Genomic DNA, 16,804 nt, shown 5'->3' with positions numbered 1-16,804 from the left:
GTACGTACTAGGAAACATGTATACTGTGTGTAACTGGAGTTCCAGATTTTTTAAAACTTTTTCTCTTACTTTATTATATAAAACCAAACCTGAACAGAAAACACGACACACAGCTGCACTTTTAACATAACTAGCTTTAATTGAAGCTACATCTGGGACACATGGTGCTTGGTCACACATGAACATAAGGCGTGCATGTCTGTTTTATTGTATATATAGATAGGATTATTAAAGACACCACTGGAGTGGACATTGTCTGTGTGTGCGGTGTGTGACAAAATGGCACGTGTTGCCCTCAATGTGCTTCAATGAGTCCATGGCGTGTGTGTGAGACATTATCAAACTACTGAGACTCACACACACAACTTACACCAGTGCATTTTCAAGTTGTCCTGTCTAAAATGTCCGGAAGCTGAATGCAGACAGTGGGCAGAGTGAGACAAGGCTGCGGAGCGGGGACAGATCCTCACCACAGGTGCGTCTCCCGGATCTCAGCAATAACCTGACTGGCTTTCTGTAAGGCCTGTGGACACAGACGGAGGGTTTTAAATATACAAATCAGGCATAACATCATGACCACCTGCCTAATATTGTGTTGGTCCCCTTTTGCTGCCAAAACAGTTCTGACCCGTAGAGCATGAACAGCATTAACTTCTTCAGCAATATGAGCTCCAGGAGCTCGTCTGTTGGATCGGACCACACGGACCAGTCTTCACTCCACATGTTCATCAATAAGCCTTGATCATCCATCACCCTGTTATCAGATCAGCCTATTTATTTCTGTTAAGCTGCTTTATGTACATTGTACAGGAAAATACAATTGTAATTGTTTGCCCAATGCAGTTAAATTTTAAATCAATTCCATGGGCTGTGGAAGCACACTTAATTTTTTATTTTGCTTGGTGTTCTAATTAATAAATGTAAAATCACCCACAAAGTTAACTGGACAGATTTCTGTGGCTGAAGCATTCATCATATAATCTATCAGGGATGGTAAGATTTTTGAATTTGCATCGGCATAAAGGTAAACGATGCGATTTGTCGAATTTAAAAGTGTCTATTGAATACAAGTTGGCATTTGTATCTCGCTGCATCATTTTAACATATTTGCAACGATAAAAACATTTATTTAAATGTTGGAAGTGAAATTTAAAGTTAATTATGATATACTACAAGATTACGCATAGAACACCACACGTTTTACACACACACACACACACACACACACACACACAATTATTATATAAATTTTATTTATTTAGAAAGTGACCAATAACTTGTCCAGTGTTTTATATATAGCGGATTGATTTCTCCTCACCAAACTGCGCATTCTTTCAGCAACATACGCGAATATGATGCATCACGGCACTACAGAAACTGAAGCGTGTCATGAGAGTCACATAGTATATAGATTAACATGGCAGAGGTAGAGCTGCATCTTTCTGCAGCGCCCCATCCCTATCCTCTAAAAACCTACATGCCAGACCAAGTTTTGCAACCCATTTGGTTCCATGTAGTAACTAATGTGGTGGTGGTGATGCTGTGCACTTGCCTGCAGCATGTCTGCAGCCTCCTTGCGACGCTGTGCCATGTCCTCTGACTCAGTGAGTAGATCATCCAGCAGGCCGGATTTATACAGCTGCCCTACCAGCTCACTCTGCAGACTGTCCTTCACATGGTTCACCAGAAAGTGCATCACTGCCTTTGGCACACTAAAGAACACAGTGTGGACACACAAGATGTACTTGTAATGTTAGTTCTAAACAGTTAGAATATAAAACATTTAAATGAACGAAATCTCTCATGTTTAATTATTTTTTATTGGAATTACTCCTTATTTCTGATTGGACTTGAAAAAAGACCAATTCAAGCTCTTTCACAAATGCATGAAAAATGGACAAATGTAAAATAATAGATTTCAGAGACTTCTCTGAAAAATCCAAACTTAAATTATATGGAAATTTAGTGCTGAATAATAAAATACTGTATTACTCAATATGCGGCAGATTTAATTGCATCATGAAACATAAGAGCCAATCATCGCCCAATATGCAAATGCAGACCATTTAATGCTGCTTAACCAGGAAATATTTATACAGTATATTGGGGTCATTTTTAAGTCTGTTGCAATAATAACTTTTCGATTAATTTTTGAGAAATATGCAGTTATGCAGTGAGCCTGCAGGATTTCTGTTCTGATACAGTGAAGTGATAATGCAGCCAGGGGTCCGCTACCTGTCCTGTATGTTCTTGCGTACGATGAGAAAGTAGGACTTAATGAGCCTCTCGATGACCTCGCAGTCCCTCTGCTCACGAGCCGAGAGTTTCCTGGATACCGGTACGGGCTGGCAAAGGTACAGCACAAGCACAAATTGTTACTAATGAGTGCTGGCAAGCAGCTAAATAAACCACACACACATTTGGATGGTGCTCAAATTAGATTAAAAATTAATCTCTCTTTTACACATTAAATTACTTAATCCAGTGCTGTTCAAGCTGGAACGCTGGAGCTTCTAGAGTAAATATGCAGTGTGGGTGGTTTCAGTGCAGTAGTGTGATTAGTGGTGTGTAGTGTGTATAGACGCACCACATCCAGTAGGTTGACTGCGTGGCCTTTATGCGGGCTGGCTGGAAGACCTAGCTGCTTAAATTTATCATCCAGCTGAGCCTCTTCTCCTTTTTTCAGCATACCTCTCCAGGTCCCTGTGCCTGTTTCCTGATCACCCTGTGCACTGGCACCCTACACACACAAATTTCAATTGCACTACTTACAATGAGAAGGTGCTCAAATATCAGCTGCTAAATATTTTCAGTTTTAAAAATGCCCAAAAATGGATTGGGGTTTGCAGCTGAAATATAAGATGCTGAACACTTGTACTGATTTGGTTTCCATTTCTTAATATTATATTTAACTACAATTGAAACTCCAGTCTTAATAGTGGTTACAAATAGGAAGCTCCACCTGCTCATGTGTTGCCAGATCAGCAGAGATCCCATCATGACTAGTTTATTTGAATGGCCTTGGGCTGAAAACTAATTGTGAGGTCATAAATTGGGGCTGCTTCATTAACTGGATCGTGTGTGCAATCTGGCAACCCCAAAACACAGAGCAAGGGAACCTTTTTCATGCATGCAGTATAGTTTCACATTTTCAAGCACTAGCCAATCAGCAGCCCTCATGCAGAAACACTGAGTTTCCACCATGTTTTTTCCAGATGTCTTTCATTTAAAAGCATGATCAAGGTAAATGAATGCATTTATGCAATAAAAAAGGTTTACACAAATATCTGGCATCTGACACAGAATCATTATTATTTTTTACATTTGGAAGCATTATTATTTTCAGAGTGTGGCTGCCTGAGGGCCTCTAATTAAACCCATGCAAAAAAACAGGATAGACAGAACAAAAAAAAAACATACTTTTTCCATAAATCTTGAGCAAGCAATGTGGACACTCTGGCACAGTCTCAACTGAGACAATGAATCCAACACTTCTACAAGACAACATTTCCTTACAGCTCTTCAAAGCAACCCAAATTAAACTGACTATAAAAACAGGAGTCTGTGGTCTCAAAAGACATATGATGCTGTACATCTCTACATATGTTTGCTCTCATGAAAATACAAAAACTATTAAAAGTATATAAAACCAAAATTCTGTCTCTTAGAAGCTCGCTGCTGACCGTCATTTGTCTGCATCACAGAGGCTCCAAGAACTCTCCTAAAGAAACTAACAGCATGCAAAAACACATCATACCTAAAAAAAAAAAAAAATTACACAAATATGGACATTCTCTTATAAGGACAACAAGAAAATACTCTAACAAGACTTTCCAGAAAACAAACTAAGGAATCATGTGAGTCAGTCCAGTACAGTACTGGGGATATTAGACCCATGCCATGTGCACACAACCATCGTGTGCCACACACCTTGGAGACATCACCCTCAGCTGAGATCTGATCGCTGGGGAGAAGACACTGGCCACCAGGACCCTTTAAAGTCTACACAGAGAAAGCAAGATGAGGAGTGCTACACAGCTAATCAGAATCAGGCCTTCAATAGCCATTTGTGTCTGTTAGTGCACAGAGCAAAAGAGGAACATTAGGAATAGAAATAGTGAAGAAGAGAAAATATACATTTAAAACCCTACCTTGTCTCTTGGTACCGCCGAGGGGAGGTCTCTCATTCTGTTACGCCTCTGCTCCTGCACACATTGTATAGTATATTTATGTTTCAGGGTTTCTGAAGGTTTTTACCAAGTCAAATAGAAGACTTTTTAAGACCTTTTTAAGCCAAGTATCAGTAAACCTGCACTTCCCCATAGCTGGAAAATGAAATCTTTTACATTTGTGATACAATCGAAGAGAGAGTCACGTCAACAACAGAAAGCTGATTTGCTGTTGCTTGTTGGTCTCATTTGTAGGACAGGAAATTATGTTTGGACTGGTGAAAGAATGAACTACATGACTACGGAACCCCAAAAATAAATAAATGAATGAATAAATAAATAAATAAATATATATAATCATTTTTGGTGCTGTGGGAGCATTTCAATGAGTATTAGAGGTGGTGTTACATGGACGTCAGAAAATGAAGACCTGTTTAAAAACAGTGAATTAAGGCTTTTTAAGGCCTAAAATTTAGATTTTTAGATATTAGACTTTTTCAGAGCCCTGCACATTTTATTTGTCAAATACACAAACACACACAGTACTTTGTGCAGCAAAATGTGTTTAAAATATCAAACAGCATTTTGCTCCCGAATTGTTCATTTTCAGGCTGCCAACTGATTAGAAAATGAAATTATAATGATGGGTCCCTTTTAAAAACTTAAATCACACTAACCCCGCACAAATACAGCTTTATATATGATATATGATCACAGTAGTTTCACAAGAATGATGTTTTTAAAGCAGAAGCAGTCAAATGATCACCTCTATGTTGTTGTTCATGAGTCCACAGGCATCAGCAAAATCTGGATGTTTGGTATTGATGTACGCCAACTCGATCGCTACCAAGTTGTGAACCTGAAAGAGAATTGCATCCTGAGTGCCACACAAATTCAGCCCATGTACAGTGATGGCAGAATGAATGAACAAAAATGAGTCGTACCATCTCATTAGTAACAGGAAGTCTTTTCCTCAGGAGAGACGTAACTACTTCTACTATGGCATCGTGAAGCTTGGGAAAGCGCAACAGCTCCTGAGAACCCACAAGTATCACACTGTGTTGTCCATGCAAAAGTTTATAGACAGACAAGTTGTCAACTTAGTGACCGATGTGTCCAATTAGCAGCTTAACTCCAGACACAAAAGAAAAGATGAACCTGGGTGCTGTAGTTGCTGCAGTGCTGGATGATTCGCTGCATTTCTTCATGCACAAGTTCCACGCACCGCAGACTGGGCTCCTCCAAACGCTTCACCTGTCTCTTCACCAGCAGCTCAAACGACACCTCGGGCACAAACAGAGCAGGACGTGGACCCTGCAAAACACACACAAGTGCTACATCACCCTACTGTCCACACAAAAACCTCCAATGCACAGTACAATACCCAGCATTATAACACACTGATCCAACAGTAAGCCAGATTCTATACAGGTTCTGTACCAGAACAAATAATACATTATACAATGAAAAGCGCATTTCAGGTAATTGTGAACTTTTCAAATAATATCCTTGATCAAATAATATTCTTGATACCTATAATACATAAAAATATGCTAAACTCCACCTTAAAACAAGAGATTTAATAGTTTTAATATAGAATAGAAAAATCACCGTGGCATTTCTGATGGCTGTGAGCACATCTATGGTCGTAAGTCCACCAAGAGGATCGACCGACTCCAGCGTCCTACCAAACGTTTCATGAAAAATATAGCAAATCCTGGCACCACCACACCTAAAGAAGCAGCAAAGGATTAGCAGGTGCTTAGAGGCTTGGAAAACCCTGAAAGTCAGTTGAACATTAAAGTATGTCTGTTCATTTCTAAAGAAAAAAACTGACGCACAGTTCGGCAGTCTCAATGTATTTGGCTGTTCCTTCGATAGTGTTGCAGTACTCTGCAGCGAACTTGGTGATGAGCTGCAGCAGGGTGGCGCTCTTGTCCTCCACAGGCTCTCCGTAGCTGCTGAGCAGAGACTGGTACTGAGCGGCAAGGACGTTGATGCGTGTCTTCAGCTCAGGCAGACAATCCCGAATGTGGTGCATCAATAACCTGAGACAAAGATGATAAAGGTGCAGCAATGGTGAAAACACTTTATTGGTAAATAAACAAATTAAAGCAGCAGTTTGTAATTTTCGAGCTCTCTGCTGTCTGAAAGGCAAAATGTATGCGTGCGAATTACTTTCTCTAAAATGACCCTCCACCGGTTGTTGAATATGTATACATTGTAAGTTGCCTTTCGAAAATTTTAGTTTACCCAAGGGTTGTATTCACACTCGCCCTGAAAATTAAATATGTGCACACAACCATGACTGATTTGGGCAAATTTTCATAAGCTCACTTTTTTATTTTTCATTTTCTTCCTTTAGCATCAACATGGCACAGAACACTTTCTGGGTATAAGCCATGTCACTGTATCCAGAGATTCCGCCAGCTCCAGTTATGTCCCAAACCTTCAAAGAGAAGATGGCAAGGATCCCAAGCCATCTATAGATGTTCCAGCAACAGTTGGATCCCACTTCATGAACATTTTGGACATTGGGCTTTAAAAATAAACAACCTCTTAATCAATAGTCGAAATAAAATTCTAGATATGCTGTTTCTCCTTCATCGGACATTTAAAGGCTCTGGCATGGAGGAGTTCCACAAATCCAACTGACTGTATAACACTGCAGAAAAGACATGACCCATAATCTCACACTCCGGCGCTCATGATATTTCTCACTCTCCGGTGTTTGTTTTTTTCCTCATACCGTCAAAGGAAGTTTTTCCTTGCCACTCTCAGAAATACACATAATTCGCTTATATTGAAATCTTTGTTTTATACATTTTATAAAGCTGCTTTGGGACAATATTCATTATGAAAAGCACTACAGAAATAAAATTTAACTAAATTGAATTGTTTAGGAATGACCATTTTCAGTCACCACAAAACACAAGCACAGCATGTAATGAGATAAGCTGAACCGATCACGTTACTCTGTGTACAGTGATAAGACTAAAAGCTTCCACGCCTGATATGAATGCACATTCTTTAAATGACTTCAGGTTTCATGCCACCACAAGTACTGAACATCCAAAGACTTGATGTGATGTAAAAAGCCAACACTGGCTTCTATACAGGCAAACTAAACAAGCCACTACACCGAATGGCCCAATCACATAGAAACAAAATGTTTTTACACCAGGAACCACCTTTATAGCACAATGTACTCACAATAACCAAAAGGTGTTCCAAAGGTTCGTATATGGACAATATTCCTCTAAGTTTTATACACTTTATATTCAATTTAATTCTATTTGTATAGAGCTTTTAACAATGAACTTTGTCCCAAAACAGCTTTACAGAACTAAATAAACAGTTCACGAATATATGTTTAAAATATATAACTCGGTCCATATCCCTAATGAGCAAGCCGATGGAGACACGTTTGTATATAAATGTATTTTATTGTAGGACGCTCAGAATTCAGTCCGACTCTAAGGAGCATTGTGTGTCTGATGTTTTTGCTAAAAGAAACACACTTTTTTTTTTTTTTAACACAAATCTTTCATTATTATAGGTCTAGAAATACAAACTGCATCTTTAAAAGAAAATGTAATGAATTCATTTTATAGAATGGTACCTATTTAATGTTCTGGCCAGGTATTTGGTTCCATTTCTGTTAGCTAAGGAAGGATACTTCTTCTGGAGGAAGGCATACTCGTCCCGGATCGCATCAGCCACTGATTTCTTGTTATTAATATCGAGCTGACTCCTGGTTTCATCAGTAGTGAAATAAATACACAGGAAAAAGACAAAGAAAGCAGAGTATTAGGCATCATTACTAAATCAAATTGTCAGAAATTATCAAAGCTCTCGTTTTTTTTTTTTTTTATCACCTATTGACGACTCCTATGAGTCCCAGTTTAACAGGAATGACTCTGCCCATGAGCACATCCATGGCATCTGTGCCAGCATCCATCAGATCCAGTTTTGTCACCACTGCCAGTGTCCTTCGACCTAATTATGACAAGACGCAGTGCACAAGACTGAGATGCCACCTAGCGAAAAGGAGAACGAAAAAAAGGTATTTGGCTAACAGACTGACCGTCGGGATCAACCTCACGAGCCACTTTGAGAGCCTCAGACGTGGCCATGTCTGTGTTGGCGGCTGTAACGGCTAATATGATGCAGTTTGGGTTGCTGATGTACTGCAGGATCAGCTCACGGATTTGGACCTCAATGTCTTTGGGCTGGTCACCAACAGGAACCTGGAAATAAACACACAGCAATTGACAGGTCATTCCAAAAGCTTCATGATCAGGTTATGGTGATGATGTACTGAAAACCCGAGAGACCTTTGTGATACCGGGCAGGTCCACCAAAGTGAGGTTCACCACATGAGGAGAAAAGATCTTTAGGTGGATCGGCTCACTGCTGATGCCCTGATGAAAGTATAAAGAACATCAGCAGAACATCTACAAGGATTACTCAACTATAAAGCCGTGTGTAAATGTGTTTATTAGTTTCGGATGGTGATATGCTTACCTTGTTATTGCCAGAAATTCGCTCCGTTTCAGCTTCAATTTCTTGCCTGATCTCATCAAAATCTGTGTAGATCTTAAAAACAAGAAGTTTTATACTGTTGCAGAATGAAAGAAAAAACATCAGGTATATACTACTTTTTTAAAAATCTATTTTATCCTTAAATCTCAGAAAATTTTATTTTAGTCCCTACATAATATAAAACAATGCTATATAGATCGTATCCTGCACCATCATGCCCAGCTCTCTAAGATTTGTAAGCGGTTTGTAACGTTTCAAGCCCTGTTCTGCATTTAAGATGATTTGCAACTGCAATGAAAGCAGTGTCTAGCCTTTCTTCTCCTCCACCATTGTCAAACAAAAACTTGGACAGAAGCATTAAATAAAGCACTCAGGCAGAAATACTGCATGGCAACATTGGTTGTTTTAGGACTAAAAATAGGGAAACTTATAATAACTCCTAATTTAAAGTTTAAACACATTAGCATGCAGACTGATTTACATTGAATAGAAAACTACTGATAAAATGCGCTCATTTTCGTATTTCAATCGGCTTCTTTCTAGTGTGCTTCCTGTGGCATAGGCCCATAATTAATTCATTTGGAAAAATGATAAAATTACTATTTAAATAATTATACTAATAAACAAAATAAACCCTTTTCCAGACATTTTCATAGACTACAATGTGAAATAGCTTGCAAAAGCATGTTAACCATTTACAGTATATACACCCGGTGTCTCAAAGATGCATTAAAAGCATCAATAAATCAACATATTAATGTTTTTGTCATACCTATAAATACAAATACAAACATTTCAATATCTGAGTCACTGACCACAACAAAAACTACAGATTATAGAATAAGGTATCGTGTTAAAATAGGTATTTACTAAACTGTTTAACTGATGACATTGAAGTGCAGAAACAGACCTTGTTTTTGGTGTGTAGGAATTTACCCCATTCTTCTCCATCTACACCTGAAAGCACAGAGTGAAAGAGTAAAATGTGACAAAGATGTTGAAAATAAACTTTAGTCCAAGTCTTGAGCCTGGTTTTAAGGTTTTCTGTAATCTAAAGTAATTCATTATATCTAAATTAACCAGCAGCTCTTAAACTGAATCACTTGTATTAAAGATGCAGAGTCAACCACTGTGCAGAGGACACAGAGGCCACACAGCAAGATTTTTTTACATTAAAAAAAAAATGGTGTTTTATTTAAAAAATAAAATAAATAATAATAATAAAAAAAATCACCTATGCCAATTTCAACATTTCTGTCAATTATTTTCTATGCAATAATTTACACTCGTACTGACTGCATTATGGTGAGTTACATATGTAATAATCAAAGTAATAATTAAATCATATAATAGTAATATAATATGCATGTTATTGTGGTTCATGATGCAAAAAGTTTGGGGACTGCTGATGTAGAGCATAAGAAAATCACCCATATGGACATACAGTAAAGCCGTATAATCTGTTTCAGAGGTCACTTAAAACAAAACAAACCAAAAAAATGTAAGCAATATGTCAAAGACTCAAATCAGGTAAATACAATCATGTGAAGCCCAAGCACTTCATTCTATCATACGCTGTCTGCTTAAAGGAGCAGTTTGTCACTTTAGCTGCCCTTTTTCCTTTAGAGCTCCTATTCAAATAAAATGACATCATCCTTTCGACTTGCTTGACCTGATCAGGTGTTCCCAAAAAGAGCCGAGCTAATTTCAGGGCTTGAAAACATGTAAAGAGAAACCTGAAACAAAGTGATGAGCCACATCCACTGCACTGTAATAATAAAGAGAAAATATAACAAACTGCTCCTTTTGTGCTCAGACACAAATATTAGCATGTAGACACTAGCAAGCAACAAACTAGCAGGTGGTCATGCGCTGGCTGTGTACAACACAAAGCATGATATATGCACAAACACTATATAGACAAAAGTATTGGGACACCTGACTTTTCCAGCCATATGGGTTCAACTGTTACCACAAAGTTGGAGACTGTATAGGATGTCTTTAGGTGCGATATTTTGCAATTTTTCCTTCAGTCGAACTAGGAAAGCCAAACCCGTGCCAGCATGACAGGTTTGCACAAAGTCTTTACATGGGTTGGACTGTAAGCCTGTGGTGGCCTGCTATAGAGCTCTGACCTCATCCATATACATCACTGTGCCAGCGGTGAGCGAGAGGAGGGTGGAGCCAGACAGAACGAGCAGTAAGAAACACCTGCAGCTGATGAGACTAATCAGTGCGCTCTGTTTCAGTCCAGCAATGCCAATAAAGAGGAGAGAGACACTAGCCATAGAGAAAGAGCCACAAAGCGGAGACGGGCAGAAGGGTCACCGAACAGCACCTGAGCGAGGCCAGCGGCAGTGAAAGATGTGCCTGCCGGCAAGTGCATTTGGACGGACGCCAGGGAAAGGCTTGCCTGTCCGTGAGTGAGACGGGTGGATGCCGGAGAAATGGGAGCCGATCCTAGAGTGAGACAACCGGACGCCGAAGGAAGGGGAGCCGATCCGAGAGTGAGACAAGCGGACGGCCGGAGGAAGGGGAGCTGATCCGAGAGTGAGACAAGCGGACGCCGGAGGAAGGGGAGACGATCCGAGAGTGAGACAAGCGAGCGCCGGAGGAAGGGGAGACGATCCGAGAGTGAGACAAGCGGACGCCGGAGGAAGGGGAGACGATCCGAGAGCGAGACAAGCGGACGCCGGAGGAAGGCGAGCCGAAAAATAAAGAAAGCTCTGCTTGGTTAACTTTTCCTGTCTCTTTCCTCCAGTGTGGAACTAGTGAGTGTGCTACAATCACCTTTGGGATGAATTGGAACACTGACTGCACCCCAGGCCACCACTTTTTACTAACACCCCTGTACCTGAATGAGCACAAACCTCCACAAGCTCACCACACTCCAAAATGTAGTGGAACATCTTCCCAGAAGAGTGAAGGTTACTATAACAGCAAATGGGGACTATATGTCGAATGGGATGTTTAAAAATCATACAAGAATCTTATAGTCAGGTGTCCACAAACCATGATGTCCATATAGTGTATATCTGTTCTACAGAATATATCTACAGAACAGTCAGGACAGCACACACCCATGGGTGTTCCAGCTGCTGCAACATGAGCGACTGGTTACTTGCTAGTGCTAAGGTATGGGGAACAAAAGGGATGCTCTCCTAGTGACAGGAAATTATTTATATGAAATAATAATAAAAATGTGTTTATTTATGATTCACAGCATAAAGAAAGGCTTTATTTTAGGACTATTCTGACATCTGTTAGTCCGGATTATTTAAAACCACTAGACCAGGGGTGCACACACTTTCTCAGCATGCGAGCTACTTATAAAATGACCAAGTCAAAATGATCTACCTACTATAAAAATGCATAAATAAATATATATATTTTTTTATCTACCCACACTACCTTTGAGATCGACCGGTAGATCGTGATCGGTGTATTGGGCACCCCTGCGCTAGACTAACACTTCAGCTTGCAAACAATAATCATAAAAGGCAAAAAAGCAGTACAAAGACGAAAACCAAATGAAATACGGGGAGCTGCTCGACACAAACAGGAGCACAAGCAACAAGGGAAAGGAGACCTTTATAAAGGCGTCCATTTTTCCAGGAATTGGGGTCTGTGGTTAAAGAGAGACGACAAAAAGAACAGGGTTAGCCCAAGACATTTGTTATCTCCACATAGCACATAGCAATGCTGTCTCTAGAGGCTGTAGCACATGGGCTAGTGACCTGAATGCCGACACGTGCAGCGCTCCGAATCTCCTGTTTGAATCTTCAGGGACAAATCGGTGAGGTGCGCTTTTCTTGAAGAGCTTTACTTCCAGAATCAAAAGCTGCCCTAAATATTTATGGTACAGGAGCCACTCTGCATGTTCACGACAAATAAAAAGCTGAGAGTGGTTCAGGAACTGTTCTTAATTCTTGTCTAAAGAAAAAGTGCATGCCAGTCTTACTGTTGTGACAAGATCATTCTTATAAAGACTGGCCAAACCTGAACCGTGCTTCCTCTCAAACACTCCTTATTGTTGTGTGCGTGTGTAAGGACGAAAGTGTGTGTGGGGACGTGTGTGTACCGTTCTCCTCACTCGTCTTTCTCCGGTCCTCTGGGTCCACGTTTACCAGCTGTAGAATGAGCGGCCTGCGTGTCACGATGCCAGTGCCGCGAGGCAAAAGGTCTCTGCCAACCAGACTCTCCAACACGGAGCTTTTCCCACTGCTCTGTTAAGAGAGAAAAGTCACTACCATATTATCAACACTTCCATTTCCATTCAGCTTTTCAGTAGCTATGTTAAGAAGGGGTGTAACTTTTTCGGCTCAGGGATTTTCAGCTTTCATACCGCATACAATTTTTTTTTTTATTTAAGAACATAGTAAAAATCCCTCATGAGTTCCCTCATGAATGCATTTAGTGCCGGACCGCAAGTTTTTTTAAGACTCTCGCACTTCCAGCGCCTTTTTTCACCATTAATAAACATACACAACAATGCAAGGGGTATTTATTAAATAATGACGTAAAATAAAATACAAAAAAATTAATTTTGCACAGTGTCACTGTGGCTTTTCACTCCATACAGGAAATACGATTTTTTTTCCCCCGTGCGTTGTTTCGCCTTTTTACGGCTGTCTAGTGAAAGGGATTCTTCAGCATTTGATGTACAGCTGCAAGAATCTTTCTTTAAAAAAAAAAAAAAAAATCCTGACATTTCCACATGTTGAGGGAGTGAATGGATGAAGGATGAAAGAAATTAAGTTTCATTTGTTAAAGTATGAAGAAATGTGAAGAATATTTACATAGAACATACCTTTAGAAAATTAACTATTAAAAGGTAAAACACACACAAATATATATCTGTATTATCCAAACACGGTCTAACAAATTCAAAATATTGAATGTAATTTTTCCATTTATTAAATTATATTTAATCAATTCATTTTGTGCCAATTTAATCAATTACTCAATTAAATCAATATAATTTAAAAAAAAGGTGTATTTGATTTATACAAAAGTATGTGTATATATTCATCAAATATTATTATATACAGTATATTATTTAACCAAGCAGGCAATTTATTTAAAATTGTTTTAAAAAATATAAATGTTGTTCACAATTTTATGTTTTGCATTTCTTTCTCCTAACTGTACCGAAATAAAACCGAACCGTGAACGTACCGAACCTGATTATTGTGTACCGTTAAACCCCTAAAGTTGAACGTTCACTGATTGCACCAATCACACTCGAGCGCTGAGCAAAACAATCAGACCAATCAGCTCCGATATTTAGCTCTTGCTTCACGTTTGCCAAGAGAGACAATGCGGTGGCACTTTCTTCCTGTAATCTGCCCGTCTCTGTGGACGCAAACACTTTCCAATGTTTTACTTTCATATCACTAACTTTCACAACATGAGTTCATGACAACCAGGAATTCGGAAGCTTTCAACTAGAAGTCCTACTTCTCAGATTAAAGTGTTGCTGTCTGAGGTCAGAATTAAAATACTCACTATAAAAAATTGGAAATAAGGATTTGCTCAAGCAGTTTGCTTCAAAAATATTCTTGCAGGAAGCTAAGGAAATATTACAACAAGTGACACAACAGAAAAGCGTTCGTTTTATCGTCCAAATAGATCTATGCAAGTTCAAATGCCGATGATGCCAGAATAATATGTGAGCCTGCGCCGACAGCCTCAGAGGAAGCATGTGACAGTTTTCGCTTGGGATCTCCCTGGTTGGTGGCTGCTGTGTGATGTGGAAAAGTGCCTTAAATATCCATGACAGAATTTTGCACTAAAACATGGGAAAGACTAAAAATGAAAAGAAAGAAAGAAACTTTTACTTGTCACATAAATTCTTTAATCTTGTTTGCCGTCAGCCATGATACAGCACCTGGGGTAAAGAAGCTTGAAAGCCATGCACAAGGGCACAAATGTTGCAGCTTGGTGATCCTGGGCTTGAACAGCTTTTCTGTCGGATCGTTCCTCCTTGTTTAGGAATGCAGCACTGTACACCTACACTGCAGTGTGTTTCCACTCCATCCATCAGTTCAATCGTTTGCATTTTCCTTCCTGAGACAGAACTGTCCCCTAGTGGTGTCAGATTCACCCTCACTCAGCACATTATCGCCACGATCTCCATCTACATTTGTGACATTTAGCAGACGACCTTGTCCAGAGTGACGTACAAGATGCTTCGAGGCTCTATCAAAGAATCAATCTACACTGGTACTTTAGATTATAAACATCACAAACATTTCAATATGAAGACGTCAAATGTATTTCAGGGAGGACTTTCTCTTTCACTGAAGAAGACAGAGCTGACACCCTGATCACTGTCATTACATTTTTGTTTTTTTCTTCTCAATTATATTTCTCTCCCTGTTGCCCCTCCTCTCTCTCTCTCTCTCTCTCTCTCTCTCTCTCTCTCTCTCTCCAGTCTTCATGTCCATTTCTTCAATTTTCAGATTTGACTAATCCAACCACACACCTCACCTCTGGATGGAGTTCTCTTCAACTCGAGACACTCTGTGCAGCTGAGGACGGTTCCACATGAACAGCATAACGATCAACAAAGTTCTAGGAACTATGAGAATAGATTTGGACTGTAATTTATATCAACAGTTTGCTACAAACGGCTTTATTACCACAATTTGCATGAACAGTTCTGCATTTAAGCACCCGTCTGAACAGTACACCTCAACAATGATGTAATGAGTGTAACATCTGTAATGAATGGATTATCTGCGATCAAACGAACGAGGGTCCCCTTGGAGTCCTCTAAAGGTTAATTCCACATACCATCTCAGGGAAGTTTTTATTTATGTTTATATAAATGTGTGTGTGGTGTGTGTGTGTGTGTATTGGTCCCCCTTTTGCTGCCCAAAACTTGCATCAGTGAACCTCGGCCGCCCATGACCCTGTCGCCGGTTCACCACTGTTCCTTGACCACTTTTGATAAAAACTGACCACCGCAGACCAGGAACGTCCCACAAGAGCTGTCTTTTTCTATATGCTCGGATTCTGTCAACTTGCCATCACAATTTGTGAAACTCGCTCAAATCCTTACGCTTGCCCATTTTTCCTGCTTTTAACACATCAACTTCGAGGACAAAATGTTCACTTGCTGCCATAATATATCCCACCCACTAACAGGTGCCATGATGAGAGATCATCAGTGTTATTTGCTTCACTGCTCATAATGTTATGAGTATATATAGAGGCTGGTGGCCTAAGTGAAGATGGGCCAAATCTAGAGACTGTGTGTGTGTGTGTGTGTGTGTGTGTGTGTGTGTGTGTGTGTGTGATTTTCACTTAGGCCACCAGCCTGACCTAGACCTTGTGATGTTCCCCAAACGTTCACTTATTAATACCAGCTACAATCACACTATTCACACTCGCTGTAACAGTCATTCTACACAGCTTAGCTAACTTAGCTAGCTGCTTATCTTACAATTATATATAAAGGTTCCACTGAGTACTTGCTTAGTGAAAAGAAACAAAAAAAATGCAATTTCCAGTTTTGCTATTTTTATGTCTCAGAAATTCCTTACTGCTCGCTAGCTAGTTAGCGCCACCGCTAGCCGCAACGACGGAGAAAAAAGCAGCGCGCTACCTGCGTCCCGACCACAGCGATCTGCGGCAGCTGAATGATATCCGCGCCCACGGTGTTAAACACATCCTGGAGCTTGTTAATGACAGGAATAAGAGCCTCCATTGCTTTGGATAATCGCTCGGCGTCCGAACGTAGGAAGCTGCGAATGAACCGCGCTATTAAACACGGCACAAAGTCATCCGAACGTCCCTCACGCAGCCACAATTAGCAAGCGTCTATGACAGTTGCTGGCGCATGCGCGACGAAGCTCCTCGCGGAAGATATCGGGACTTTGAGTTTTCGAAGCAGGAGCGCGCAACGACAGGCGAAGCGTCAAGAAACTACATTTCCGGCTTTTCTGATTGGCTATTTGAAGCGAATTTTCTATGTATATCCTCAATGTTGATAGAAATGAACAGTTTTGCACACTTCTTGGAATTATCTTACTCTTATGAGACAGTCAACTGGAATGTTTTTTGTTTTCCAACAAGCTTGATGA

The 16,804-nt window shown here is 40.0% G+C and overlaps 1 protein-coding gene across 6 annotated transcripts; it reads right to left on the bottom strand.

Moving 5' to 3' along the window:
• Positions 1–116: 116 nt before the first annotated feature.
• Positions 117–16,570, bottom strand: dnm1l (dynamin 1-like). Of its 6 annotated transcripts, none has more exons than XM_046848952.1 (20): positions 16,327–16,570; positions 12,796–12,940; positions 12,304–12,339; positions 9,625–9,671; positions 8,697–8,768; positions 8,507–8,593; positions 8,257–8,419; positions 8,048–8,168; positions 7,792–7,923; positions 6,011–6,217; positions 5,781–5,901; positions 5,328–5,483; positions 5,114–5,203; positions 4,936–5,028; positions 4,152–4,205; positions 3,931–4,002; positions 2,588–2,740; positions 2,236–2,345; positions 1,553–1,712; positions 117–523 (listed from the first exon to the last, which is right to left on the bottom strand). In XM_046848952.1, the coding sequence occupies exons 1-20, from the start codon at positions 16,426–16,428 to the stop codon at positions 467–469; spliced, it is 2,178 nt and encodes a 725-aa protein (XP_046704908.1). In that variant the 5' UTR covers positions 16,429–16,570; the 3' UTR covers positions 117–466. The 6 variants fall into 6 exon arrangements, with proteins under 6 accessions (XP_046704908.1, XP_046704909.1, XP_046704910.1 ...); XM_046848953.1 differs by having other exon boundaries at positions 12,808–12,940; XM_046848954.1 differs by lacking the exon at positions 12,304–12,339 and having other exon boundaries at positions 16,327–16,569.
• Between the last annotated feature and the right edge of the window lie 234 nt (positions 16,571–16,804).

The sequence above is a fragment of the Silurus meridionalis genome, chromosome 5 (assembly GCF_014805685.1).
Source record: "Silurus meridionalis isolate SWU-2019-XX chromosome 5, ASM1480568v1, whole genome shotgun sequence".
NCBI classification, from domain to species: domain Eukaryota; kingdom Metazoa; phylum Chordata; class Actinopteri; order Siluriformes; family Siluridae; genus Silurus; species Silurus meridionalis.
Note: the sequence above shows the minus strand (reverse complement) of the source record. Positions and strands in the feature narration are given on the sequence as shown.